Source organism: Lemur catta, chromosome 7 (genome assembly GCF_020740605.2).
Source record: "Lemur catta isolate mLemCat1 chromosome 7, mLemCat1.pri, whole genome shotgun sequence".
Taxonomy (NCBI): Eukaryota; Metazoa; Chordata; class Mammalia; order Primates; family Lemuridae; genus Lemur; species Lemur catta.
Window position 1 is genome coordinate 93,423,870 of NC_059134.1, and position 26,288 is coordinate 93,450,157.

The following is a 26,288-nucleotide window of genomic DNA, read 5'->3' on the forward strand; positions in this document are numbered from 1 at the left end:
CCTCCAACTCTGCCCTTTAAAGCAAAGATCCCCCTAAGTACTTCCTCTCAGGTAATCCGCATTAGAGACTACACCAATCCCCACCTAGAAGTGGCCCCTTTGGGCATTTCTTCAAATATGGGTGATCTTGGCGCCATCATTTTTGGCTAGGTGATCACAGACACAGCTCTTAACCTCTTTGAGTCTCAGTATTTTCATCTACAAATGAGGATAACAATGCACACTTCTATAGCACCCTCTAGTCTATAAATTGCCTTCATGTGAATTATCACATCTATTTCTCGAAACTGACAGGTAAGGGAGGAATCACTGTTATCATAATCCCCATTTGACCAATAAGAAAACTGATACTTCACAAAAGCTGAGTTGTCTAGGTCATACACATGGTAGAATGTACCACAGAGACGTAAGAGCAAGCCCCCTGATTCTCAGCAGCACAACCTGCCACCACCACGATGGCCAGCCTCAAGGGGCGTTTGGGCTATTGGGTTGGGAACCCAACCAGGCTTTGGTGTGCATCCTGGTGCCTCCACTAGCAGCTGGGTGGTCTTGGGTAAGTTGCTTAACCTCCCTGGGCCTCTGTTTCCTCACTTATAAAGTGAACACAATATGTACCTTAAGAGTTCTGGTCAGGATTAAAAAAAATATATGTGTAAAATACCCCGCTTGGTGCCAGCACATAATATTTGTCCATAATTATTGGCTATTTTCATTGCACACATAAAAGTCCTATTAATATTATGAGTGGCAAGAACAATGAACGCCGTTCTTATTCCTCTTTCCCTCCAGAGGACAATGGTCTTGAGTGAGTGTCTTCATTTTCTCATCTATTAAATGGGGAGAAAGACAGGACCTGCCCTGTAGCGTTGTTGGGAGGAACAAACGAGTTCATGTGTGTCAAGGGCTTGGTGCTGTGCTCAGCGCAAGACGTGTGAGCTGTTTCTGAGGGTCTTTGAGATTCCCCAGGGGCAAGGACAGGCCTTTGTACCTTCCCCTACCCCATGGGGGCAGGGACACCTTCCGGGGGTTAAGTGGCTGCCGAGGTCCCAGCTTCCCACCATGCCCTTGCCTCAGTCAAGTGTCTGGAGGTCCCAGCCTGGGGGAGGGCACAGGTGTGGGGCAGGCCTTCTCGTGTTGCAGGTTCTCTGTCCACCCCTGCTGTCCAGCAACTCCTTGGCCACCCCAAGTCTATTTTTAAAGCAATTTGTCTGTGGCCCTTTGCAGGGGGCAGCTTCCCGGAGGCCGGGTGCCTGGCCCTGTAATTTGGGAAGATTGTGGGTATTTCTGGAGCCCAGGGGCAGCCTGTGGCCCACAGCTGGGGCACTTGGGCTCCCAGCTGGGTGGGGCCCGGCCTCCGAGGTGGGATCAGGCAGCCGCCGACCCCTCTCCCCACCCACAGCAGGCCCCTGCAGCCCTTCCCCTGCATGCTGCTTCTCTGGCTGCCAGGCACTGGGACCACCGTGAGCAGGGCTGACTTGGGTGGAGGACTGTGGGCGCCCACCAGGAAAAGGGGTGATGCCTGCCAGCCCTGCTGCCCAGGTGAGGCCAGGAGGCCCATTAGGTGGACAGGAGGTGGACTCTGCTCCCAGCAAACCTGAGCCTCACCCCTACTCCTCCCCTCCCACCCCCTACATGCCCCCAGTCACTAGGTCCTGTGGGTGCTTCCTTTTAAGTTGTCTCCAGTAAGTTCCCTCCTCTCTATGGAAACTGCCACTGCCTTTAAGTCTCATCTTCTCATGTCCAGATGATTTCAACACCTTCTGCAGGTCTCCCTGCCTCCATCTTGCCTGCAGCCAGGCCCGTCCCCACGAGAAGACAGAGCAATCTTTTTTAAAATTATAAATGTGAGCATGCCAACAACTCTTCAGTGGCTCCCCATCATCTTTAAGGTGAAGTCACAGCTCTGAACCCAGCCTCCAAAGCTGAGCCACCCCCCTGGCCTCTCTGATCCCCTCTTCCACTTTCCTTTGCATTCCAACTACGCTAACCTACTTGTGACTCTTGCTAGATCCCCAGCACCTAGGACATGCTCAGCAAATGTTTCCTGAATAACAATAATTGTATTAACAATAGCTTCTCATCAGGCACTGTGTTGTCTTATGTGCACAATACAATTTAATCCTCAAAACCTTCCTATCAGCTATGTCCAGTTCCTTTCCCCATTTTACAGACGAAGATGCTAAGGCTCAGAGAGGTTAAGCAACTTGCCTAAAGTCACACAGCCAATCAAGAGGGGTCCAGATCTGGTGTCCAAGCCCATTCTGTAACCTGCTGAATGAAGAGGATGCCCCCATCTCTTCTGGCCTAGCCCACCCCACTCTCTCACCCCACAAGTGTCCCCCACCCCAACTTTTCTGCCTACCTCCTAGTGTATCTAGCATCTCCAATCCTGTCCAGAGTAACTTGCAGGGACCAGGAGTGGGGCTGAGCCTCCACCCTAGGAGTCCCCGAACCTGTGTCCTGCCCCCTTCCCCCAGACGTGGAACATGGAGCGTGGGCGCTGGGACACAAACTGTGCTCCATCATGGTGAAGCAGGAGCAGAGCCCGGAGCTGTCCATGGATCCTCTGGCCACCTCCTCAGCCATGGCTGCTGCTGCCGCCATGGCCACCACCCCGCTGCTGGGCCTCAGTCCCCTGTCCAGGCTGCCCATCCCCCACCAGGTGAGCCTGGGGACTGTTTGTAGGCACTGAGGGAGGGAGAGGGCTGGGGGGTCAGTGGGAAGACACATCCAAGGCCCTGAGGCCCCAGAGCTCTGTGAGCAGCAGGTAATGTGAACCTCAAGACTGAGGGTGGGAACTCCAGCCCAGGCCTCTGCCTACCCCGCTGCCCGCCCCTTCACCATCCTACAATGGCCACAAGCCACAGCACCCTCGGAGTAAGCTGAGGCCCCACTGTGTGCAGAAGAAAGCTTGCAGGTAGCCTGGCAGGACTGGGCAGCCATGAGGAGCTGGGTCGAGGGTCTCAGAAGTGGAGACAGCCCAGGCTACTTTCTCAAAGCTCCAGGATTTTACAAAAGAAAGACCAACATGGAAATACAAAAATTGTGCTATATTTCAATTGTTTACATTCATGAGAGTAATATATATATTTTTTTAAATATGAAGAGAGGGAGTGAGGAAGGTTGTTCAGTTTCCTTGTTTTTTTTTTTTTTGCTGTTGTTGTTGTTGTTGAGACACAGTCTCACTCTGTCACCCTGAATAGAGTGCAGTGGCATCGTCATTGTAGCTCACTGCAACCTCCAACTCCTGGGCTCAAGCGATCCTCCCACCTCGGCCTCCCAGAGCGCTGGGATTACAGGCGTGAGCCACTATGCCTGGCCGAGATTAATATTTTTAACCCACGCTCTCAGGCCAATCTTCCCATTCCATGAATCTATAGGTAACAGCATTCAACTATAAATCCACGACCTTTAAGGAATGTGAAGCCCAGACCCCTGGCTCCTAGGAGAGGCGCTGCCTGAGTCCCAGCTCAGATCCCCATTTGTGCTCTGAGCACGTTACAGTCCCTCTTTCTTCCTCAGCTTCCTTCTCTGTAAAATGGGCACATTAACTCCCCTAAGGTGCGTCTACCCCTAAGGTTCTAGGATATGAGGGTCATCTTAATATCCCTGGAGTCAGAGCTTGGCTGGCTCTGCCCCCTGCTGGCCATGTAGCTCACTAGCTCTAACTGGATGTGGCCAAAGACAAGAAAAGTCAGCCCCTCCCTGCCCTGCCACTGACCAACGGTTGGCAGCAAATATGCAGCATCTTTGGAGACCATCTCCAAGACTAGCTCAGGGACTCCTCAGGCCTTGCTGAAGCAGGAAGGGACTGCGTGACAGCAGCAATAGCTGGGGCGTGGAGGCTGGGTATGGGCTTCAGAAAAGGAAACTGAGGCTCAAGTTCAAGGAGTTAAGCAATTTGCCCCAAATCACTGTCAGAAACAATTGAACTGCCTTCCAAACTCAGCCTGCCAGACCCTGAAGCCCACACTTTCCACTCTAGTGAGGTCAGGACCCCCAGCAGAAGGCACAGGAACCAGGAGTTGGAGTTGTCAACAGTGACCTGCACAACCCACCATTCTGCACTGCAGACCCCTCGTCTGTCACTTGAGGGCTCAGCTGGGATATAGACCAGGGAATCTCCAAGGTCCCTGCCAACCTGAACCTTCTGTGATTCTGACTCATCAGCCTAAATTCAGGATTCTGTGTCCCAACCCCAATATCATGATCTCTCTGCTGGCTGCAGACCCAGAGCAGAGAGATGGTCCTGAAGTCCAGCACCCAACACCATGCCTTCCTCAAAGAGAACACCACTTACATGCCATGCGTGCTGGTAGTCACATGTACAGAGCCACGCATGTTCTTGAAGTCCTTTCTGGAACAAGTTGGAATATAAATACATAGAAATTCATGTTTGTTAATGGAAATCTGACTCCATCCAGCCCTTGCTTCAAACCCATTAGGGGCCCTCATTGCTTCAAGCTTCTTTGTCTGGATTTGTCTGGATTCTACTCCTACTTATACTGCAGGACTCCTTTCAGACATCTACTCAGGAAGCTTTCTCTGAACCCCAACCAGTTAATGCCTGCGTCTTCTGTACTGTTGTTACCATTCACTGAACAGCTAGAATGTGCCAGACGTTACCTCTCGTCCTCATGGTAACCGGCGTACCAAGGCCTGCATGGCCTTCACAGGCAGTGTGGGCTCAGCCTTCAGCAGGGAGGTGGCCCCAGCCTCAGAGAGGCCACAGGAGGCCCTAGCCTCCTTCTCTGAGTTTTAGGTCTAAGCTAGACTACTTGGCCACTATTCTCTTAAGTTTGACTTGGCTTCTCCAAGTACGAGAACATCCCTCTGTTCCCTTGGGGCTGTGCCCAGTACCCTGAGCCCAGCCACCTCCCCAACTGTGCAGGGCATCACCAGCCTTAGGGAGGGAGGTGGAGGGACGGCATGGTAGGGACAGTCCTGGGGGCAGTTGACAGAGCTGGACCTGTCTCTTCCTCAGGCCCCAGGAGAGATGACTCAGCTGCCAGTGATCAAAGCAGAACCCCAGGAGGTGAACCAGTTCCTCAAAGTGACACCAGGTAAGTGTGTCCAGGGGAGGGGCTCTTTTCTCCTCCAGTCTTGGGCAGACAGCATCCCTACTTCCCTGGTCCAGCCCAGCCCTGTCCCTTGACACTGTCACCTCTCCCCAGATTATCCTCTCCTCCCCCTACCCACTCTCCATCCATCCACACTCCTCTCCTTCCAGTCCCCTTATTACCCAGTCTGCCACTGCCATCACTATGACCAACAGCCTTGTGCCCTCTCTGCTAATCTCCCTTCCACCTACTCACCAACCAAAGCCCACTCTAGAGCCATCCATTGAGAGTCCACTGGGTGGCATCTCCCAGTCCCAGGCACTGGGGAATCAGAGACAGAAGACATTCCCTGTACCCAGGTAGATCACAGAGTATTGAGGGTCACAGACAAACCACCAGTTTCACAGCAGTGATGTGGATGTGCAGATGCCAGATCCCCAGGGAGCCTTGGGAGCACATCCCCGGGCCAGACAGGGAAGAAGGGGACAGAGGAAGCTTCTTGGAGTTGGCCAGAAAGAGGAAGGGTTAATAGAATCTTTCCAATCCCATCTCATTAATTTGTCAAACACTGATTAAGCATCTACTGTGTATCAAGCTCTAGGCTAAGTGCCACAAGGTTTAGAAAGAGAATAAGGCCAACATTTCACCCTGAAGGTGCACACAAGGACACACGCAAGGTAGAAAGAGACTCGTGTTAACACACCTTACATTGCAGAATACCCTTTGGTGCCTAAAGCAGGTACATTAGCTCATTGCATCCTTGCAGCTCTGAGCTGGGAGTCGTTTCACAGAGGTTAGGTAAACATAACTAAGGTCACTGAGTTGGGAGGTGCTACAGTCAGGACTTGACCTCAGGTCTCCCTGACTCCAAGTCTAGTGCTCTTTACACCGTGGCATGCGTAAGAGGCAAATAAGTGTCACAGGAAGGAGAGAGGACTGCTACAGGAGGCAGCTCTGTGAGAGCCTGGAAGGATGCAGTGGTTCCTCCTCCCTCCTCGGCCCTGCGCTGTGGCGCGGTGGGGCTCCGGGTCTCCACATGTAGAATTATCTGGGCATTCTGAGCTGTCCCGGAGCTCTCTCTGCATCTAGCCTCTTGGTCCTTGGCTCTGCCTGGGCCTCTCTGGCACCTCTCCCTGACACCTGCAGTCTTCCTGGTGCCATGGCCACAGAGGGGACAGCATCAGGGGGAGCTGGGCTCCTTGCTGGTCTGCTGAAGTCCCAGTGCCTGCTGTTACCCTGAAATTGGACACGGCAACCTGGGGTGGTTATGGTGGTCATGTCAAGGACCAGGCTCAAAGGAACCAGACCACTGTGGTGTCCGAGACAGGGCGGCACTCAGGCATCGGCTTCTGGAACGTCAGCTGTCTTTCTGACACCACAGAGGGGTCCTGATGTTACAGCTGAGGTCAAGAGCCTGGCAGTCTGTTTCCCACAATGTCAGGGCTGGTGCAAGCCCATCCCATGCTGAACTCACGATGTCAGAGCAGAGCTGGGGTGCAACCCTGCTAACCTGGTTTCTCCTGCTCTCCCCAGAGGACTTGGTGCAGATGCCTCCAACGCCCCCCAGCAGCCACGGCAGTGACAGCGACGGCTCCCAGAGTCCCCGCTCTCTGCCCCCCTCCAGCCCTGTCCGGCCCATGGCCCGCTCCTCCACAGCCATCTCCACCTCCCCCCTCCTCACTGCCCCTCACGTAAGGAGCTGGGGGTGGGCCGAATAAATCTGCCCCAGCACACTGACCAGTGGGGAGGGTCTGGGGAGCCCCAAGCCGGATCCCCGGCCCTGTCAGAATTCAGAGAGGAACCTGCCTGGCAGAAGGAAAGGAGAATCTTTTCATCCTGCCTCATGGTGAACAGGAAGCTGAGGTAGAGACATGAGGCTGGAGAGGCCTGCCCAGGCCCACACTGTTGCAGAACCAGAACTAGAACTTGACCTTCCTGGCCCCCAGGGGGTGACCAGGCTGCCTCCAAGAAGCACTGATTGGGGAGCAGTGCTCAGGAGACCCAGAACCCCCCGGGAAACATGGAGCTGGGCCCTGCGCCCTGGGGTGGGCGTGGAGCCTCTGAAGTCAGGATTATAAGGCGGGGCCTGAGGGGGTGCTGTTTAGGGAGCCCTGGACAAGTGAGCTTGGAGGCTGTGGACTCGGGGGAGGGGATCCAGGGAGCCCCTGAACAGTGGACTGAGTGTCTGACATACAGGGCTCCCAGCACCGTCCTAGCACTTGATAGCTGTTCCTGGGTTTAACTCAGGCTGCCCCCTGTTCAGATAAGGAAACTGAGGCTCATAGTTGAGTGCTTTGCCCAGGTCAGATAGATAGTACGTGGCAGAACTTGAGTGTGAACCCAGGGCTGTCCAGTTCCTAACGACCATGTCCTACATCCTGCAGAAATTACAGGGGACATCAGGGCCACTGCTCCTGACAGAGGAGGAGAAGCGCACCCTGATCGCTGAGGGCTACCCCATCCCTACGAAACTCCCCCTCACCAAAGCTGAGGAGAAAGCCTTGAAGAGGGTCCGGAGAAAAATCAAGAACAAGGTAAAACCTGAGCCAGTCCCCAGCCCTGGCCCTGGGGCTTCAGAGGGCTCCCCTGGGGGGTGGAGGCCTCTGCTCCCCTGGCGATGCCAGCCCTGAAATTGGGGGGCAGGAAGTGGATACATGGCAGTGGTAACCTTGTGTTGGGGCCTCCTCCTCTAGATCTCGGCCCAGGAGAGCCGCCGTAAGAAGAAGGAATATGTGGAATGTCTAGAAAAAAAGTAAGGATCCCGGGAGGGTGGGGGGCCTGGGCCCCACTGCCTCCACTGACCTGCCCTCCCCAGTCCTCACTTGTGGGGCACCAGAGGCAAGGGGCACAGGGGGTGGGATGGTGGTGGCTGGGCTGAGGGGCTGTAGTGAGTCCGGGGGCTGCCCCTGAGCCTGTGCCTGCTTGGCCCCTATAGGGTGGAGACATTTACATCAGAGAACAACGAGCTGTGGAAGAAAGTGGAGACCCTGGAGAATGCCAACAGGTGTGTGGTGCCACCTGCATTCCACCTGCCCCCTGCCCTTCTGCAGCCCATGCCTGGCTCTGGGAGGAAGGAGAAAGGAGAGATAACCAAGTTTAGGATGAGAGGGACCCCAGAAATAGTCCCTGTGACCCGGGGCCTCCTACGTCCTGCCCCTCCCTGCATTCCCCATTCCCATTTCTCCTCCCCTGTGCATAACTCCAGACACCTGACAGGGCCGGTGAGCTGCATAAGTGCATACACAGCAGACATTTCCAAAGTGTGGTCCTCAGACCAGCAGTGCTAGCATCCTCTGGGAAGGTTAGAAATGCTTATTCTCAGGTCCCAAGCCAGGTCTACTGAATCGGAAGCTCCAGGGGTGGTGCCCAGCAATCTGTGTTTTAACAAGCCCTCCGGGTAATTCGGATGCACCCTAGTTTGAGAACCACTGGTGTAGATCCTTGCTACTCAAAGCCACTTCCGCAGTTAGGCAACACCAGCATCACCTGGGAGCCTGTTAGAAATGCAGAATTTCAGGACTCTCCAGACTAACTGAGCTGAAAACTGCATTTTAACAAGATCCTTGGGAGATGCACATGCACAATTAAGTTTGAGAAATATTAGTGTAGACAGACCAGCACAGTGCCTGGCATGTAGCAGCTACATAAAGCCACATCACAGCTCTGGGCTCTTGCCCTGCTCTGCCATTTTTGTGCCCCTGGGGAAATTGTTAAGCCTCTCTGGGCCCCGAAGCATGATGCCGTAGGATTAATGTGAGGATTTAATGAGATAGTGCCAGTGAAGAACCCAGCATGGTGCTTGGCTTAAGAATGTGCAATTCGTGTTAGCTTTTATTCTTCTTTTGTTACTATTATTATTATTCTGAATTCTTGGGAGTGCCCAGCCATGAGTCCATGGTAGGTCTTTAAGAATTATTTGCTGGGATTAATCACATAACGTAGACAACAGCCTGGTATGTAGCAGGTGCTCAACACAAGACTTTTCCTTCTTTCCTTCCTTCTTCTCCCCCAGCTTCTCCAGCGGGATCCAGCCACTCCTCTGTCCCTTGATTTGCTTGGAGAATCCCACCTGACACCCCCCAAATCTCGCCCCTCTAATTCTGGCTGGGATTCTTTTCTGACTCCAAATAGAGCCAAGCCCTTGGAGCTATTTCGCCACCTGCTGTATATTCTGGGAACTGCAACCCCTGCCGGCCTGCTGGGTGGAGAGAGATGATTAAACATTTGCCCACCAAGCATGTGCCCAACACCCCTCTATGTGCACCCAGACGATTCCACACTAGGTGAGACCCAGTCCTCACCATGAGGGAGCCAGCAGTTAGTGAAGGAGATTGACATGGAAATCTATAAATAAACGAAGTGTTACAAGTGCTGAAATAAAAGCAAAAACACTAATAATATTAACAAAGACAATAGCTACCCTCTACTGGACCCTCACTACATACCAGGCACTGTGCCAAACAGGTCCTTCCTATCAGCCCAGGGTGTTGTGGGGTTCCCAGGAGGGAAGGGCAATGTATCTGCGGCTGGTGTAGGGTAAGGAAAGGAAGGCTGTCCTCAGCCGTGGTGGGGACAGGCCTTCCCTCCTCCAACCCCCCACATAGGCCAGGAGCATCACAGGGCACCCCTGAGAGTCCATAGGGTGACCCAGCTATCCACCTCGAGCCACACTGCGGAGGAGCTGAGCGGGAGGTGACCTTTCTTGTCTTGACTGAAATGGGCACCTGGTGTGGAGACTGAGCCTGGAGCCAGCCCAGGTGCCCCCGCCCCCTGGGAGACCTCCAGGAGGCAGCGATGCCTGCCAGGTCAGAGCCTGCTGGGTGACCACTGTGCCCTCCTCAGGACCCTGCTCCAGCAGCTGCAGAAACTCCAGACTCTGGTCACCAACAAGATCTCCAGACCTTACAAGATGGCAGCCACCCAGACAGGGACCTGCCTCATGGTAGGTGCCTCTGTCCACCACAGGTCCATGGAAGGACAGCTCTTCCCTAGGCTGGCTTTTCAGGGGGGTGGGCAGACTCCTAAGGGATTGGTGATGTCGTAGCAGTGTCACTGGGGTAAACCATCCCAGTGCCCAGTGGCCTGGCTCAGACAGACCCCAGCCGCCTTCTCTGAGCCCATGGAGCCTTCTGCAAGGCCCCCTTCCCTGACCAGTTAACTCGGTGTGGGTGTGAAGGTGATTCCAGTGAACCAGCTGGGGGATGGCAGGGCAGGTCCTGTGAGGAGGTGGCTTCCACAGGCCCTGTAGAGGGAAGGGCTTGGGGAGACTCAGGGAAGAACGGACGAGGCTCTTTCTGGAATGGATGGTGGTGAAAAGGTTGAGCAAACCCCTAGAAACCCAGAGGGTGCCCAGGGTGTGGCTCAGGCCTCTGCTAGTTCCTCTTCCATCCTCCCCTGGACATGTCCAGCCTGTTGTCACCTGGCTCAGCCCTTCCCCAGCCCTCTGAAATCCTCCAGCTCCAAGTGGCAGGACCAGGATATGGACAGGGGGTAGTGTGCACGCCCTGATTCTTAGCTCCTCCTGCTGAGCATGTGACCTGGTGACATGTCCCACTCCCTGCTTCCAGCCCCACCTACCCCATTCTTCCTTTCCCAATTCCTCCAGCCTGTAAGGGATTCACTTGGACCACTTCTCTCTGGTTTCTTAGAAAAATACTGAGATTTTTGTACCCATTGGTTTGGGGGAGGAGCATTGGGGGTGGTCAGGGCTGCAGCCCCTCCTTGCCCCTGATCTGATGCCACTCTCTCCCTGCTATCAGGTGGCAGCCTTGTGCTTCGTTCTGGTGCTGGGCTCCCTTGTGCCCTGCCTTCCTGAGTTCTCCTCCAGCTCCCAGACTGTGAAAGAAGACCCCACGGCGGCAGACAGCGTCTACACGGCCAGTCAGAGTGAGTGCCCTCCTATCCTGCTAGTTCTCTAGGCTGGCCTCCCCCAGTCCCAGCTTCTAGGCAGAAGCCAAACCCAAGAGAGGAGACAAGTTTGGAGTGGGCATTGTCTCATTCTACCTCCTCCTTTTCTAGATGGGGAAACTGTAGCCTGAAGAGGGTCAACGATTTGCTCAATGTTAGTGGTAGAACTGGGACTAGAATACAGAGCTGCTGACTCCCAGCCTGCCTCCCAGAGAGCTTCAGGAGTGGCTTGTGGGAGTCGGGTTTAGGGGATAAGAGGAATGTTCCAGCCTCAGCCCCCACGTTTTATGGTGCCAGTGGTTATGGAAATCTGCTAAACACCATCAGTATTTCACAACAGGAATAGCAAAGGAGTTTCAGCTCAAGGGCCATTTCCAATAAGGTGGTGGCTGCCTGAAGCACCGTGTTAAGAAGGACTCTGAGGCACCATTCACTGTCAACAGGAAGGAGTGTCATGATCCATTGGTTATGTGTGCCACGGACAGAGGGAGGGCAGCGGTGGTGTGGGTCCAGATGTTTGCCATTTCCGCGAGAGATTGTGAGGTGCAATGGTTAGGAGCGCGGAGGTTTAGAGTCAATCGTAACTGCTGCTCGCTAACTGTGTGACCTGGGGCACGTGTCTTAAGCTCTCTAAGCTTTCATTTCTTTGTCTGGAAAACGGGAGTTGCGATTCTGCACATACTGACGCTCGGCAGCATCCGTGCTTACTGAGTGAGCACACACTCTCCCTCTTGGAAGCACTCACAGGAGCAGAGAGGAGGTTCACTATGAGGCTGGCAAGGGGAGAACTGTCGTGGGGGCCACAGAGAACAGTACGGGTTTCAGAGGCAGAGGAGCCTTCAGGTGGACCTAGAGAGGAGCTTCCTAGCTGTCCTTCATCACTTACCAAGAACCACGCATCTGGCACGGCAGGAGGAGGAAGAGGAAACAGATGGGAGGTCAGAGAGAGTGAGATCAGGGAGGACTGAGTTGAGTGTGGAGAAGGAGGGATACTGCAGGAGGGAGGACGTGCAAGACATTGAGGGCCTTCAGGAGAGGAAGCCGGAGTGGGGAGGGTTGGGGAAGAGGAAGTGGGGGGCGGAGAGTGAAAGCCACTCCCTGGACAAGTGCAGCCTGAGAAGGAGAGAACAGGATGGTTGCTAGGGGGGTGGGCACCAGCCACGCCAGGTCTTGAGAGCCACGTGTCTGTATTTCCAAGGCCAGAGAAGCCAGTGGAGAGAAAGGAATGGAAGGGGGCGGGGTTGAAGGAGAAAGCCTCAGTGAGGGGAGGGATGAGTTCCTCGGAGTGAATGCAGGTCTGGGCAGGACAATGAGGAGGACACATCTGAGGAAGCAGATGGCTTCGGAGCAGGCAGGTGTGTAGAGCCCGCGCATTGCACAATTCCAGGGACAGCTTTTCATACGGATTCTAAAGTCATGGCTGGCAGAGCTGGTAGGGAGCTGGCAGATTCCGGAGCCAGGCAGACCCGGGTTTGCATCCTACCTTCAGTGAGGACTAGAGTGGAACAACTTACCTGAGTACCTGGAACCTCAGTCACCTGCTGTGGGAAGCATGGCTAAAGAAACCTCATTCCTGAGGGTTTCTGTAGACTTTAGCAACCTGACTTGACGTAGGTTTAAGGGCCTTGCGTAATGCCTGGCACTTGATGGGCGTCCAACAAATGTTTGTTTTCTTTCTCATCATTTCCCTGAAGGGCAGACTAGGGCCAAGAATGGGGAAGAGACTTACTCCAGGTCTCACAGAAAGTAAGTGGTGAGCTTAGAATCCAGCTCCCAGGTGCCCAAACCCGGTACCCTCCGCATAGGAAGAGCTAACTTTTCCGAGTATTTACTAAACACAGTTTCAATCACTTCCCCTATATCACCTCTTTTAAACCTCACATCTCCATGAGGCTGGTTCTAGTATCCCTATTTTACAGATGAGCAAACCGAGGCTCAGAAAGCTTCAAGCATAAAATGTGTGACTTCCTTGAAGTCACACAGCCAGGAAGTGTTAGAGCTGGGATCCAGATCCCAGCCTGTAAGAATCCAGGGCCGGAGTCCCTAACTGCTAGGCCATGGATGAGGCCGGGATGGGGGATCCTTGGCCACCCACGACTCATCCTGCGCTCCCTCTCCAGTGCCCTCCCGGAGCCTCCTGTTCTATGACGAGGGGGCGGGCTTGTGGGAAGACGGCCACAGCGCCCTGCTGCCCAGGGAGCCCCCAGACAGCTGGGAAATCAAGCCCGGGGGGCCGGCGGAGCAGCGACCCCAGGACCACCTGCAGCACGACCACCTGGACAGCACCCACGAGACCACCAAGTACCTGAGCAAGGCCTGGCCTGAAGACATCAGTGGAAATGGCACCAAACCCGACTTCTCCCACCCTAAGGAGTGGTTCCACGACAGGTGGGTAGGTGGCCCCTTCCCTTCCCAGGGTCCCAGGCTCCACCTGCCCTCGGCCCAGCCCTGGTCCCCACATCAGCCACACCCTCTCAAGGCCCCATCCCACCATGTGCAGATCCAGCTTGCAGAGGGGTAAGAGGGTTCGCGCAGGACAGTCATCCCTGGCTTCTCTTCTCTTTCCAGGGATCTGGGTCCCAACACCACCATCAAACTCTCCTAGGCCGTGCCAAGACCCAGGACCCAGGACGCACCCCCGGCACCCAGAAGAGGCATTGACTCGCTCACTAACCCGGATCCGGCTCGTCGTACCCCTGCCCCTGGAGTGTCCCCTCCAGGAGAAAGGGTTCCACCTCCCAGTCCTTCTTTGCCCCGCATCTTGGCTGGAGCCTCCTCTCCGCCTGACATTCGGACTGTCCCCTTGGGCCAACCACTCTGTTCTCACTGCTCCCTCCCACAACATCCGTCCTCAGATGAACCACTCACTGGCCGCCCCTCCTCCTTCCTCACAGTGACCAACACGACCACTGCCCCTGCCCCACACATGCACACAGCCAGGCACATCAGCGTGCCCCCCACACAGCCCCCACCCCCTCCCACTGTACAGAGACCAAGAACAGAAATTGTTTGTAAATAATGAACCTTATTTTTTATTATTGCCAATCCCCTAAGATATTGTATTTTACAAATCTCCCTCCTCCCTCCTCCCCTCCCTTGTTTTATATTTTATGAAGTTAGTGCGGGCTTTGCTGCTCCCTGGCCCAGGACAGAGGGACCCTCCCACCCTCACCTGGCCTCCCCCTGCTGCTGCCCAAGCCACTGGGCCTTTTAATTGCCAAACTGCTCCCTCCATTAGCTCAGCACATGCTTTAAGAAGGCAAAATTTAAAAAAAAAAAAAGATGCAGCATCAATTTCCTGACTTTGTGCCTTTCTTCACGGTGGGGGGTGAGTAGGACTGAGGGGGCCTGCAGGAGTGGGAGTGAGAAGGGTGAGTTTATTTTATATCCCGGCAGGGGGCGTGGGGGCTAGAGGGGTGCAAGAAGGCATTTCCATCGAGCTCCCTCTTCCAGCCAGGTGCAGAATCCAAACTAGACAGTCAAAGAACTCTGCTGCAATTCCCCCAGCCAGCGCTGCTCAGGTACCTACTGCTGCCGAGTGTGGAGGCACAGGTGCCGCTATCTTGGCTTTGTGGACAGTATGGGCCTACTGTGGGCCAGGCACCGTGCTAGGCAGGTTACACCCGTACCCAGTTTGGTCCTCCTAAGACCTGCTTGTATCTTTTGCCTCAGCTGGATCAAAGGCACAGACTTCAGAGGAAGAACAGCTGCATTTGAGTATTGGAGCTGCCACTTGCTAGCCCTGTGTGGCAGACAGAATGCTAATATGGAGTCTGAGATCCCCTTCCTGGTGTACACACCCTGCTGAATCCCCTCCCCTAGAATAGGGAGGGCACTTGTGAATATGAGATTACCTTTTAGGGCAAAAGTAAAGAGATTTTGCAGATGTAATTGAGGTCCCGAATCAGTTGATTTTGAGTTCATTAAAAAAGGAGATATGGCTGGGCACAGTGGCTCGTGTCTATGATACTAGCACTGTGGGAGGCCGACGGGGGAGGATTGCTTGAGCCTGGGAGTTGGAGGCTGCAGTGAACTATGATGATGTCACTGCACTCCTGCCCGGACAGGGGACAGAGTGAGACCTTGTTTTGAAAACAAAACAAGAACAAAGGAGATCACCCTGGGTGGGCCTGGCTTAATCAGGTGAAAGCCATTAACAGAGGGACTGAGCCCTTCCTGAACAAAGAGAGCACCCCCTGCTGGCCTCGAGGCAAACAGCCACTCTGTGAAGAGGAGGGTGCTTGCTAGGAACCAAGGGCCCGGTGTTAGAGCAGCAAGGACCCGAATTCTGCCCACAACCTGAACAAACAGAAGATCCCAAGCTCCAGACGAGAATGCAGCCCAGACAACACCAGGGCTGCAGCCCTGTGACACCTGAGCAGAGGACCCAGTTAAGCTGTGCCCACGCTCAGAGCCATGGAAACTGAGATAACAAACGCGTGCTGTTTTTAGCTGCCACGTTAGTGGTAATTTGTTACTCAGGGTAGGAAACTAAGACGCTCTCACCTGAATCTCTTCGAACCTCCATGTGTCCATTTGTAACACAAGGCTGTTGTGCTTAGAATACTTAGAGTGCTTAGAACGGGCCCGACTCAGCGAGTTCCGAGAAACATTAGCTGTGCATCTGGAGGCAACAGCAACGCAACCTGCTAAGAGCCAAGCAACGGGTGCTATGATGGCACAGAGGAGACTGGCACCCAGACTAAAGCAGCAGTGACAGGAAAGATGGTTGGAAGGAGGCAGGAAAGAGGAAAGGGGAGTTCCAGAAAGAAGCAGCAACCTGGGCAAAAGACTCCAGGGTGGGAGAGAGTAGGAAAATGTCAGGAAAATTCGAATAGTTCACAATAGTGGAAAGGTAAAGGACAGGGATGCTAAGAGTGGAGGCTGGCTGGTGGGCAGGGGCCAGATCCAAAGGGGTCACGAATGCCCCGCTATGGCATTTGGACCTCATCACACAGGCACGATGGTGGGATGGTGCCTACACCAGCCACCCACCGGGAGAAAAGCTGGAGGAGACCAGACAGAATTATGAAAACTCACAACTGGCCTCTATGTCCCTTCCCCTGCTGCTTCAGTTTGCCTGTTTCCAGTGACAGGGACCTCACTGTTGGGTATCAGTTTTAACTGCTGGAAAATGGAGACCTTTACAGCAAGGCTATTAACGGTGGGACTCTGGATCTCAAGCTATTATTATTAGCAATAACGTTTAGCACACCCCCTTTCCTGATTGAGTCATCCATTCCTTCTATTAGTCATTCAACAAACTTCCCTCAAAGGCTGCCAGGCTGGGGGTGGAAAGTTGAGTAAACCAGACATAGGGGCCAGTGTGATGGAGGGGTATATGTGGAGGATGTTAAGGGACACAGAAAAGTATCATGCAATTCAGACGTGGGGGTCAGGGAAGAAAACCAGGAGGGAGTGGCCCTTGAACTGAGTCTTTTTTTGAGACAGGGTCTTGCTCTATTGCCTGGGCAGTGGTGTCATCATAACTCACTGCAACCTCAGACTCCTGGGGTCAATTGATCCTCGTGCCTTAGCCTCCCAAGTAACTGGAACTACAGGCACATGCCACCGGGTCGGGCAAATTTTTTTATTTTTTGTAGAGGTAGAGTCTCACTATGTTGTCCAAGCTAGTCTTGAACTCCTGGCCTCAAGCGATCCTCCTGCTTTGGCTTCCCAAAGCGCTGGGATTACAGGCATGCGCCACTGTGCCTAGCCTTGAACTGAGTCTTAAAGGATGATAGGAGTTGTTGGTAAGATAAGGACAGGAGTAAGAGTATTTTGGGGGCAGAGCACGGCAAGTAGAAAGGCATGGATCTAGGAAAAGCAAAACTGGGGTGAGACAAGTGGGCACTTGTACCACTCTGACAAGGAGTACCTCCTTAAATTTTGCACCCTACGCACCAGCTTGCCTTACCCTAGTCCGGGCCCTGAAGAAAAGTACGGCCCTTTCAGAGATCTAAAAAAAGAACACTCTGTCCTGAAGGTGAGCCGCTGAATATTTCCAAGCCAGAGAGTGAGATAATCGAAATTGCCTGTCCTGAGGCTCTGCAGGGGGGATGAAGAAGAGGAGATGATTCCAGAGATAATTAGAAGGAATTACCAACAGGCTCTGACATCAAATTGGCTGTGAGGGGCAAGAGCGAGGGTGAAGCCCGCAATGACATTTAAGTGTCTGACTTGGAGGCCTGGGTGGATAATGAGACCATTCACCGACACAGGGAATTCAGGAGGAAGATCAGGGTTGGAAAGAAAGATTAGAATTCATTTGAGCACATCTGGCATTTGAGTTGCCTGTAGAACGTTCACATTGACACTTAAGTCTAGGGCTTAGGAGAAAGGGATCCCAACCAGAGATTAGGAAATTGTCAGCATCCGGGTGGTACTTTATAGTCTGCATAAACGGATGTCAGGTAAGGGCAGAACTCCAGGGACGACACACTGAGAGGGGAGGAAAAGGAGTGAACAAGAAGGTAGAAAAGGAGCAGTCAGGGGCAGGAGGTCAGGGTGGGGGAACCAGGAGAGGTGAATGTCCAGAAGCTGCTGGAGGAGAGAGCTTCCAGGAGTGGCGGTCAGTGGTGTCGGATGCCATATGGGAGGTCGGACAGGATGAGAAGGCAAAGCAGCCATTCATTTTGACAATGAGGAGGTCACCAGGAACCTTGGTAGGAGCCCTGTCAGGGAAGGACTGGGGCAGAAGTGGGACAGCCCAGGGGAAGCGAGGACAGGAGGGTCAGAAATGAAGGCTGGGGAAGACCGGGCATAGAGAACTCTTCTAGAAAAAACAGAGGGTGGCAACCAGATGGGGATGTGGTGGGATCCAGAGCAGATAGGGGCATTTTTCAGATGGGAGAGCACTGATCGTGGTTATTTCTAGAAGACAAAGAGCCAATAGAAGGAAGACAGAGGGAAGACAAAGCGTGATGGACGGGGGGATGGGAATGGGATCCAGGGGGCAGGAAGGGTCCACCTCAGACCGCAGATGCCTAGGCTGACAGAGAGGGCGTTGTGTGGCTGCAGAAAGCAGGGAGGCAGGAAACCAAGGGAACCCCCAGTGAATGCGAGGGGTGGGACTTGGGCAACGTGAGGGTTGGCGTGGGAGATGCATTGGGGAGAAAGGGGACAGTTTGAAGTAGTCACTCAGAAGAATGGGAGACAAAGCTGACTTTTGGTATGACGGTTGTCATTCATTTATTCACTGAGCAAACATTCACAGGTGTCCTTTCTGTGCCTGGCACCACACTAACAATGGAGCTCAAACAAGACTCGGCCCCTAAGTCAAAGGGCTTGAAGCCCAGCATGCTCCCATTTGTGTCTTGTTGCCATGTCAAGGCATTGGACTGAGAACTCTGCATATCCCAGTTGGGGACTGAAATAATCCTAAGGGGTGAGTATTTTCACAGATAAAGAAAGTGAGGTTCAGAAAGGTGAAATGACATGACCAAGGTCATGCAGCCAGTAAGTGTCAAAGCTGGTATCTGAATAGAGGTTTGTTTGGCTTCAGAGTTCATGCTTCCTCTCTAGCCCTTTCCCCAACCCCCCTGCCCATCTCCTCTAGGCCCCCCTCCCTGCCCCAGCTTTATGTTACTGCCCCAGATCCAAGAACACAGGGGCTTCCCGGAGCAACTAACCCAGACAGCCAGAGAGCCCAGGTTTGGCAAGCTGGTCAAAATGTGGTCATCTGTGACCACCACCCTGTGCCAGTCCATCCAACATGGTCTTGCCAGCCTGTGTTGGGATGCAAAGTCAGTCCCCTGCACAAGCCACCTGTTGATACACCACCTCCTCTGTGCCATATGTCACTGCCCCTAAGAGGGCACGGTGTCCCCAATGCTTCCCTAGCAATGGTGCTGCGGCCTCCACGCTCCACTGGCAGCACCAGCAGCCTGCTTTGCCACACGTACGTGATGGCTTTTAAGTGCCAGCCACCCTGCCAGATTACCACAACAAACCCTTTGTTATACCTGGAAACCAAAGCTCTGCAGCAGGCAGAGCAGCTGTGGGCGATGCCTGGAACTGGGCTGGGCCAGGGCAAGGTTCCAGCCCCAGAGGGGCTGGACGACCTCAGGAGCCATCTGGCCAAACTGGACACCTAGCTGATGTACGTGACAGGTGCCCCTTTCCAGGGGGCAGGAACTCAGCTCAGAGGAGCCTGGTTGTTTTGTCACCAGAGTGGCAGTTAAGAGCCTGGACACTGACGTCTGTGCTGCACTTAAGTGTATGATCTTGGCAAGTTCCTTAATATCCCCAACCCTCTGCGTCCTCATCTGTAAAATGGTCCCCACCCTCATAAAGTTGCAATGAGGGGTAAATGGAAGCTTGCACATAAGGTCAGTTAGGCAGTAAACACTCAAAAGACATTAGCAATTATTTTCTGAGCGCAGAGATAATGAATGGGCTGGAGCTGTTCAGAGGAGCACGCTGCAGCTGGGAGAGGCGGCACACAGTGGCCAGGCCGGTCAGCTGAGGGGCTTTCACTTTTCCCTTCTCCTCAGGGGAGGAGGGCGGAGCCACAGCTAAAAGATAATGCAGTCAGCAGCTGGTCCTAAGCGTGTGTGGGGGTGGGTGGTGAGGACAGAGGAAAGAAGCCTCACTTTAAAAAGGATTGAGTGGGGAGAGCTCGGCAGGGAAAAGCTAAACAAAAAACCAACCTGGAAACCCAGCAGCTAGGCAGCTGGTGCGGGAATGTCAAACCCAGCCAGAACTGCCATAATTCATGGTGTAGGAAGCTACCCTGGGCCGGCTGCTTAGAATAGGAGCCAAGAGTCCTGGAAGGGCAATCCCAAGGGCAGCTGGGCGGGGAGGAAGAAGGGGGTGTCCCAAGTGTCCCACCCCACCCCCTCAGGCAGCAGGACTTCTCCAGATCTTGGCTCTAGGGAAGAAGCTCCACTGTGGCCAAGAAGTTTAATGCAATTCCATTCGGGACTGCTACACGGGAGAGATGGGAGGCGGAACTGAAGCGGGCCTGTCCCTGCCCTCTGGGAGCCTCCAGGTTAGAGGGAAGCCAGCCAACGCCAGGCTGCTACTGTGCAGCAGGCAGCGTGGTAAAGAGGAAGAGGGTGTGGGTTCTGGGGCCAGAAGCCCTGGATTTAAATCCTGGTCCCACCGCTCACTGCCTGAGCAATCTTGAGCAAAATAAATCACTTGAATGACATCTCGGTGTTCTCTCTAACATGGAGGAAGCGATAATATCTACCACCCAGGCTGCGGTGAGGATCAAATGAGATGTTACTTATTGTTTCAGTATAAAGGGGAGTGCCCCCAAAACAGGCCCAGGAAATCGTAATGGGGCTGATGGAGGAAGGTACCATCTGTAGTGGATGTCAGGGAAGTGTTCATGGGGGAGGTGGCACTTGAGATGAACCTTGAAGGATTGACAGGCCTTCCATAGGCAGGACAGAGGAGGGGACCCGCTCCAGAGAATGGGAACAAACTGAGCAAAGGCACAGAGCAAGACAGCCACCGTAGGGCTGGAGAGAGTTGGAGCAGCCACAAGTGGCATGGCTGTCCCCCACATAGCACATTCTATACCTCTGGGAGCCTGGCCCTGCCCAGCTTCCACACTCACCCTCACAGCGTCATAACGTCAGAGAGCAAAGGGGAGACACAGGCTGGACTAGACCTCTAGGACAGAGGGCGACGGGGCCTGGGAGGAAGGAGAGTCTTTCACCTGGGAGACTTTCATCCAGGGACTTCCTGGAAGAGAAGGAGGCTTTTGAGTGGAGCCTCAGAATTTGAAACACATCAACAGAAGGAGATTTCAGATGGAGACGACAACCTGAACCACAGTGCACGGGCCTGACGCCAGTCCCAGAACTAGGAGCACAGACTGGTGCAAGGAAATGGGTGGGACTGGACCTCGGGTTGTGGGAAGATCAAGGCAGACCTAGGATGCCAGGCTAGAGCACAGGCAAAGGGAGCCAGTAAACGCCAAAGGGGGACAGTAGATGCTGTGGTGGCCGAGGGAAAGGTGAGACTGGGGCGGTGAACAGGAGACATTGGATCTGACACCTTAACCAGGGTCCCACCACAGGCCAGATGTAGGTTCAGGTGATGAACCCCCCAAGGACAAGAGGAGGGGGTGCAAGGAGGGACCATGGAATCTGGTGGGGGAAGAAGTGGGGAAATCCAAGATGGACTCCAAGGAGACCTTTTGGAGTTGGCTTCTCCCCTGTCCCATCAGCCTCTTCTGATCCAGGAGGCTGATGAAATCTTCTGAGAGAGCCTGGCCGTGAAGCCTCAGAGATTGGGGTCATAGAAGGCCTCCCGGCCTTGAGGGGGCTGAGGGGTTCCGGGGTTGGGACCCTCTCCGCCCTGCACCCACCCATCTGCGTCCCTGTCCAGGCATGGACCAGAAGAGCTCTAGGCCTAGAGATAGTGTCACCCGCGATCGGGTCCATCCCCAAATTCAAGGCGTCCCTGGGTATGTTTCCCTTCCTGTGCCCCTTCCCCAAATCCAAGTGTGTCTCTAAATTCCTGCGGCGCCGACGGGGTTAAAAAGCCGATTCGTGTCACCGCCCCTGCCCCCCACCCCCACCTGCCGCTGCAGCGACGAATGCCTGAAGCCGGAAAGCGAGGGACCAAGGGGGGTGGGGGGGGGGACATCACAGCGGCTGAGTGACGGGCGGGGCGATGATTGGCAGCTGCCGAGCTGCCGGGTACGGGTACCGAGGCGGGGGGCGCAGAGGGGACCCCAGGCGGTGCCCCGCACACCAGGCCTTGCCCCGGAGCAAGGCTAGTGCCTGCAGCCCGCTGGGCCGAGCGCACTCCCTCCGCGCCCGGAGCCAGGTTGGCTGGGCGGGGCGGCGCCCTCCCCCTGGACCCCACGGGTAGGCGAGTGTCTCTAAGGTGACACTCCGGTGCGCGGCAGCGGCGGCGGCTGCAAGAGCACGCTCGCCGCCCGGGCTCCTGCTCCGCTCGGGCTCGGGTTCCGGCTCCGGCTCCGGCTCCCGCCGTCCGGGGGGCGCCCCAGCGCGCACGACGCGGCACCCCGACCCGGCCGAGGACCCCCGCCCCCAGGATCCCAGCCGGCCTTTCCCAGGCGCAGCGCCCAGCATCTCGAGGCTCCTGTCGTCTGAGCGCCGGCGTCGCGAGGGACGTGCGGGACCCTGCGCTTCCCTCCCTCCGGCATCGCGCCCCCGGCCCAGGCGGACGGCCACTCTGAACTTCAGCGGGGAGTCCCGAAAGGCCGCAGCAGCTGCGGGAAGAAGGCGGCCGCAGGATGGCCGAGGGGCCGGGCGGCGGAGGGCCGCGCGGGGACGGGGCCGGCCGGGCAGCGGAGGAGGAGGTGGTGCGGCGGCGCTGCCGGCGGGGGGAGGAGGCCGAGGTCCAGCAGCCCTGGCCCGAGGGCTCCCGGGGCATGGCCGCTGGGCCCCCGGTGGAGGAGCGGTTCCGCCAGATGCACCTGCAAAAGCAGGTGTCTTACAGGTAAGGAGGATGCGGGCAGAGGGGAGCGCAGCGCGTGGGACCACCCCTCTTTGCAGTCAACGCTGAGCAAGCGTTCACCGAGCGCTGGCTGCCTGCCTGGCGCTGCCCTAGGCGCTGGGGCTTCAGAAGTGACCACCAAGGGGTCTCTGCCTTGTGTGTGCAGGGGAAGGAGGAAACCTCTGCGACTCCTCTGCATGAAGCGTGAAAGCCCTATTCATTCAATATGGGACTACTGAGTGTCAGCTGTGTACCAGGCGCTGTACCAGGCCCCAAGGAGAGAAATAGCCAAGACATGGTTCTTACAAACCTCTATCTGCCGGGGAGAGCCAGGAGATGCCCTCTAGATCTTCTGAGGGAAAGAAGAACTGCCCCCCCCACACACACACATTCATTCAACAGGTCTTCCCTGAGTTTTCCTGTGGGCTGACCCCGTGCCGGGCACTGGCTTGTGGAAGTGAGTGAGATGCTGTCTACCACCAGGGTGGAGACCTTGCTGCCCAGAGACAGGGATGGTGGTCCCCTCATGAGCCCCTGTGCCACAACAGGCCCTCACTGGCAACCTTGGTGGCAGAGGGAACCTCCCTGCCCCCAACATCTTCTTAATTAAATTCTTCTTCTGCCACTGTAAGATTCCCAGCCTCCCTTGTCCTGCCACCTATGCCTAGAGGGTCCCCTGGAGGAACCAGCTGGAGTGGGACCAGAGGTCACCTTTATGTCCTGGGGTGGGATATTTATGAGGGAATACTGCCCCCCAGAATGAGGGTGGGTAAGTTACACAGTGGGTGGAGCTGGGGGGGCGTGGAGGTGGGGCTGGGGCAGCTCAGTACAGACCTTACCCTCCTCTTCCTTTCCCCCACCACAGCCTTAACTTGGACTTGCTGCCCCTCTGAAGCCCTTGGCCCAGAGTGACCTCCTTTGGAGAGTCCAGCAGGGACACTGGGGCATCTGCAGTCCTTAAAGCCATTAACCTGGCTGGAGAGGACAAGTTTCCTGTCCGCTCACAACCACATGGGGGTTGGGGGTGTGTCTGAGACTGCCCTGCCTCTCCCTGGGGTTTCTGGAAAGAAATTTCATAAAACACTCAGCCCTGGGAACTTGAAGGGCCCCAATATTCTTAATGGCTCCAGGGCCATGGGGTCTCCAGCACTTGGGGGAGGATGGAGGAGAAGGGGAGGGTACTTTTGTTCATCCTGAAGTGAGATGCTCGGAGTAAATGGGAAGTAGGTCAGGCCCTGCCTTCACCCTCTGGGGAATGCAGGGAATCATGGTATACTGGATCCATTACCAGGTCCTTCCAGAACGCCATGCTGAGAGGAGTGCGTCATCCATCCCATGCCTCTGGCTGCAGATGGAGGAGAGAGTCCCCCTGGAGGAGGAGGGAGTGCAGAGGGACTGAGAGAGGATAGGGCAATGTAGAATCCTGGAAGAAATATTAGCCCAGGAGTCAGAAGACCTGCTTTGTATTCTCACTTCTGCCAGTGGCTTGCCGTGTGTCCTTGAGCTCGACAAAATCTCTCCCTGGGCCTCAGTTCTTCACCTGTAACTTAGGAGGATAACCCCAAGATTTGCTTTGGCTGTGGGTCAAGGACAAAGCACATCTGGAGTTGGAAAGGGGGCCAGAATAGGGTAGAGGCTTAGAGGTCAGGGAGCAGAGAATAAAGGACTAAGATGGAAGATGATGCACCCACACGCATGCACACACACACACACACACACACACACACACACACACACAGAGCTGCAAGGGCTAGGCTTCCAGAATGGAGGCCCCTCTGTAGCCCAAACTTGGGGCCACTAGTCACCAGGGAAGACAGAGGAGCCTGTAGCTATTCTCTGGCTATGAAGGAAACAAGAGGCCTCCATGTCACCTGTGTGAGGGCTGCAGAAGACAGCACCAGGGTGGGCTCCGGCAGTCACCCCTGGACAGATTGGGCAGGGCACCTCCTCCCACCCTGGGGGTCAGGTCAAGAGCCCAGAGCTGGACAAGGCATCATGGCAAGCAGAGCCCCATGGGTAGAGGGCAGAGAGGCCCTGGGAAAGAGGCAGCAACACTTCCAGGCCCAGGGGACCCCAGAGGAACAAGCTGTGCTTTCCAGCTCAACCGTCCCGCGTGGCCGCAGTCCTGAGTGGCCTGATGACGGATGCTGCTGTCACTAGAACAGGCCAGGGGGTGGGAGTAGGGACTGGCAGGAGCTCAGGCCCATGGCAGCAGCGGCCCTTTTCCTCCACATGCCACAGTTTCATGCAGCTCTGGCTCGAAGATAAACCTCCCACCCTGCTGCGAGGAGTTGCTAAGAAAAGCAGCTGAAAGCCCTTCAAGGAGAGAAAAGGCTTTTAGACAGAAATGCGGGGGCAAAAAAATCTGAGGGCGAGGGGTGGAAGCGGAAGCAGGCTTGAGGCCTGGCTGCTTCTGACGCAAGTGAGGACGGGGGCTTTCGGCAGGACAGCAGGAGCTTTTAGGGGTGTGGGGGTTTATCCTCCACCTCCCAGTGCCAGCATGGGCTGGAAGCAGCCCTGGCAGCTGCTTTAGGTGGATGGAGAGATGGCAGGTCTGTGCCAGCAGACACCTGGGGCGGAAGAAGGCAGGAAAACAGTCAAGGGAAGAACTTGAGTGGGGTAGGCCCTTGCTTGGTTTAAATGGGACCTGGTTCCCACCAAGTCAAAAAGGGCAGGGCAGCAGTTCCTGACATCTCGCATCTGCATCTAGGGGGAAGGAAAGGTAATTCCCAATATAAACAATCAGAGTTGGGCTCAGAAGACCACTGGGGAGAAGGTTCCAGCTAAGGAAAAGCCAGAGGGTGTGAGGGATGCTGGGTTTGGTCTGAAAGGACCAGTTCAAAGATGCGGAACTTAAACCTCTGGAGCTAAGCCCAGTCAGTGGTTCCCAAACCAGATCACACGAGGATCTCTTTTAAAATGGATTCTTAAGCCCCATCCCTGGAGATCCTGCTACAGGTAGTCTGAGATTGAGCCTGGATGTCTCAACTCTAAAAACCTCTCTCTGGTAATTTTGATAGTTGAGCGGGTTTGGAAACCACTGGTTTCACCTGTGAAGAAGCCGAAGGAAGGAGGGAAAGGGGCAGGCCAGGAAAAAAAAAGATGTCAAATGTGAGATGAGTCACTGGGGGGTGGCCAGCAGGGGGCTTCCTGGCATTCCCGGGCCAAGCCCTGCCTGAGTTGGGCATATGGGACGTGGTCCATTCCCCGGACAGAAGTATGACACCATCCAGGGCCAGACAGTAAATATTTTAGGCTTTTCAGGTCACACAGTATCTGGGGCAGCTACTCAACTCTACCATTGTAAGGCAAAGGCAGTCATAGATGACGTGTGAATGAACGAGTGTGCCGGCAATCCAGTAAAACTTTATTTATAGACACTGAACTTTACATTTCATGTAATTTCCATAGTCACAAAATATTATTCTTTTGCTTTTTCCCAAGCATTTATAAATGTGAAAAGCCTTCTTAGCTCCTGGGCTCTACAAGAACAAGCAGCAGGCTAGATGTGGCCCATGGGCCATGGTTTGCCAACCCCTGATCCAGTGGACGGGGACAGGACAAGCACGTGGGAAACTGGCGGATGGAGGGCACTGGGAATCGAATCGACCTGGGCTGGGGCACAGTGGCACCTGCATCCCACTAAGAGAGGCAGTGCCACGCATGGGCACGCACGCTTCCGGGTCAGAGAGACCTGGGTTCGAATTCTAGCCCTGCCCCTTCCTAGCTAGGCAAGCCACTTTGACCTCTGACCCTGTTTCCGCCTATGGAAAATGGGAACTATAATACCTACTCAAGAGTGCGGCTGGGAAGATGCAAGAAGATAAGAGATGCAAAGTTCCTGATTGAAAGCAGAGGTGAAACACAAGTTAGGTCTTTTGCCAGTGTAGCTAGACC

At 54.9% G+C, this 26,288-nt stretch overlaps 2 protein-coding genes across 3 annotated transcripts in view; both read left to right on the top strand.

The window, feature by feature from the left end:
• The window catches only part of CREB3L1 (cAMP responsive element binding protein 3 like 1), a 35,281-nt gene extending 21,020 nt beyond the window's left edge, over positions 1-14,261 (top strand). The window contains exons 3-12 of one of the 2 annotated variants that reach the window (XM_045557914.1): positions 2,478-2,662; positions 4,985-5,063; positions 6,594-6,751; positions 7,445-7,594; positions 7,754-7,812; positions 7,996-8,064; positions 9,903-10,002; positions 10,820-10,946; positions 13,088-13,359; positions 13,536-14,261. In XM_045557914.1, the coding sequence (XP_045413870.1) occupies positions 2,478-2,662; positions 4,985-5,063; positions 6,594-6,751; positions 7,445-7,594; positions 7,754-7,812; positions 7,996-8,064; positions 9,903-10,002; positions 10,820-10,946; positions 13,088-13,359; positions 13,536-13,628 (1,292 nt within the window). In that variant the 3' untranslated portion in view covers positions 13,629-14,261. The remainder of the gene's footprint in view (positions 1-2,477; positions 2,663-4,984; positions 5,064-6,593; positions 6,752-7,444; positions 7,595-7,753; positions 7,813-7,995; positions 8,065-9,902; positions 10,003-10,819; positions 10,947-13,087; positions 13,360-13,535) is intronic. The other variant, XM_045557915.1, reaches the window with a different exon arrangement.
• Positions 14,262-22,099: 7,838 nt separating this feature from the next.
• DGKZ (diacylglycerol kinase zeta) overlaps positions 22,100-26,288 on the top strand; it is a 40,789-nt gene continuing 36,600 nt past the window's right edge. Inside the window, exon 1 of the mRNA XM_045557926.1 lies at positions 22,100-22,394. Coding sequence (XP_045413882.1) covers positions 22,189-22,394 — 206 coding nt within the window. The 5' untranslated portion in view covers positions 22,100-22,188. The remainder of the gene's footprint in view (positions 22,395-26,288) is intronic.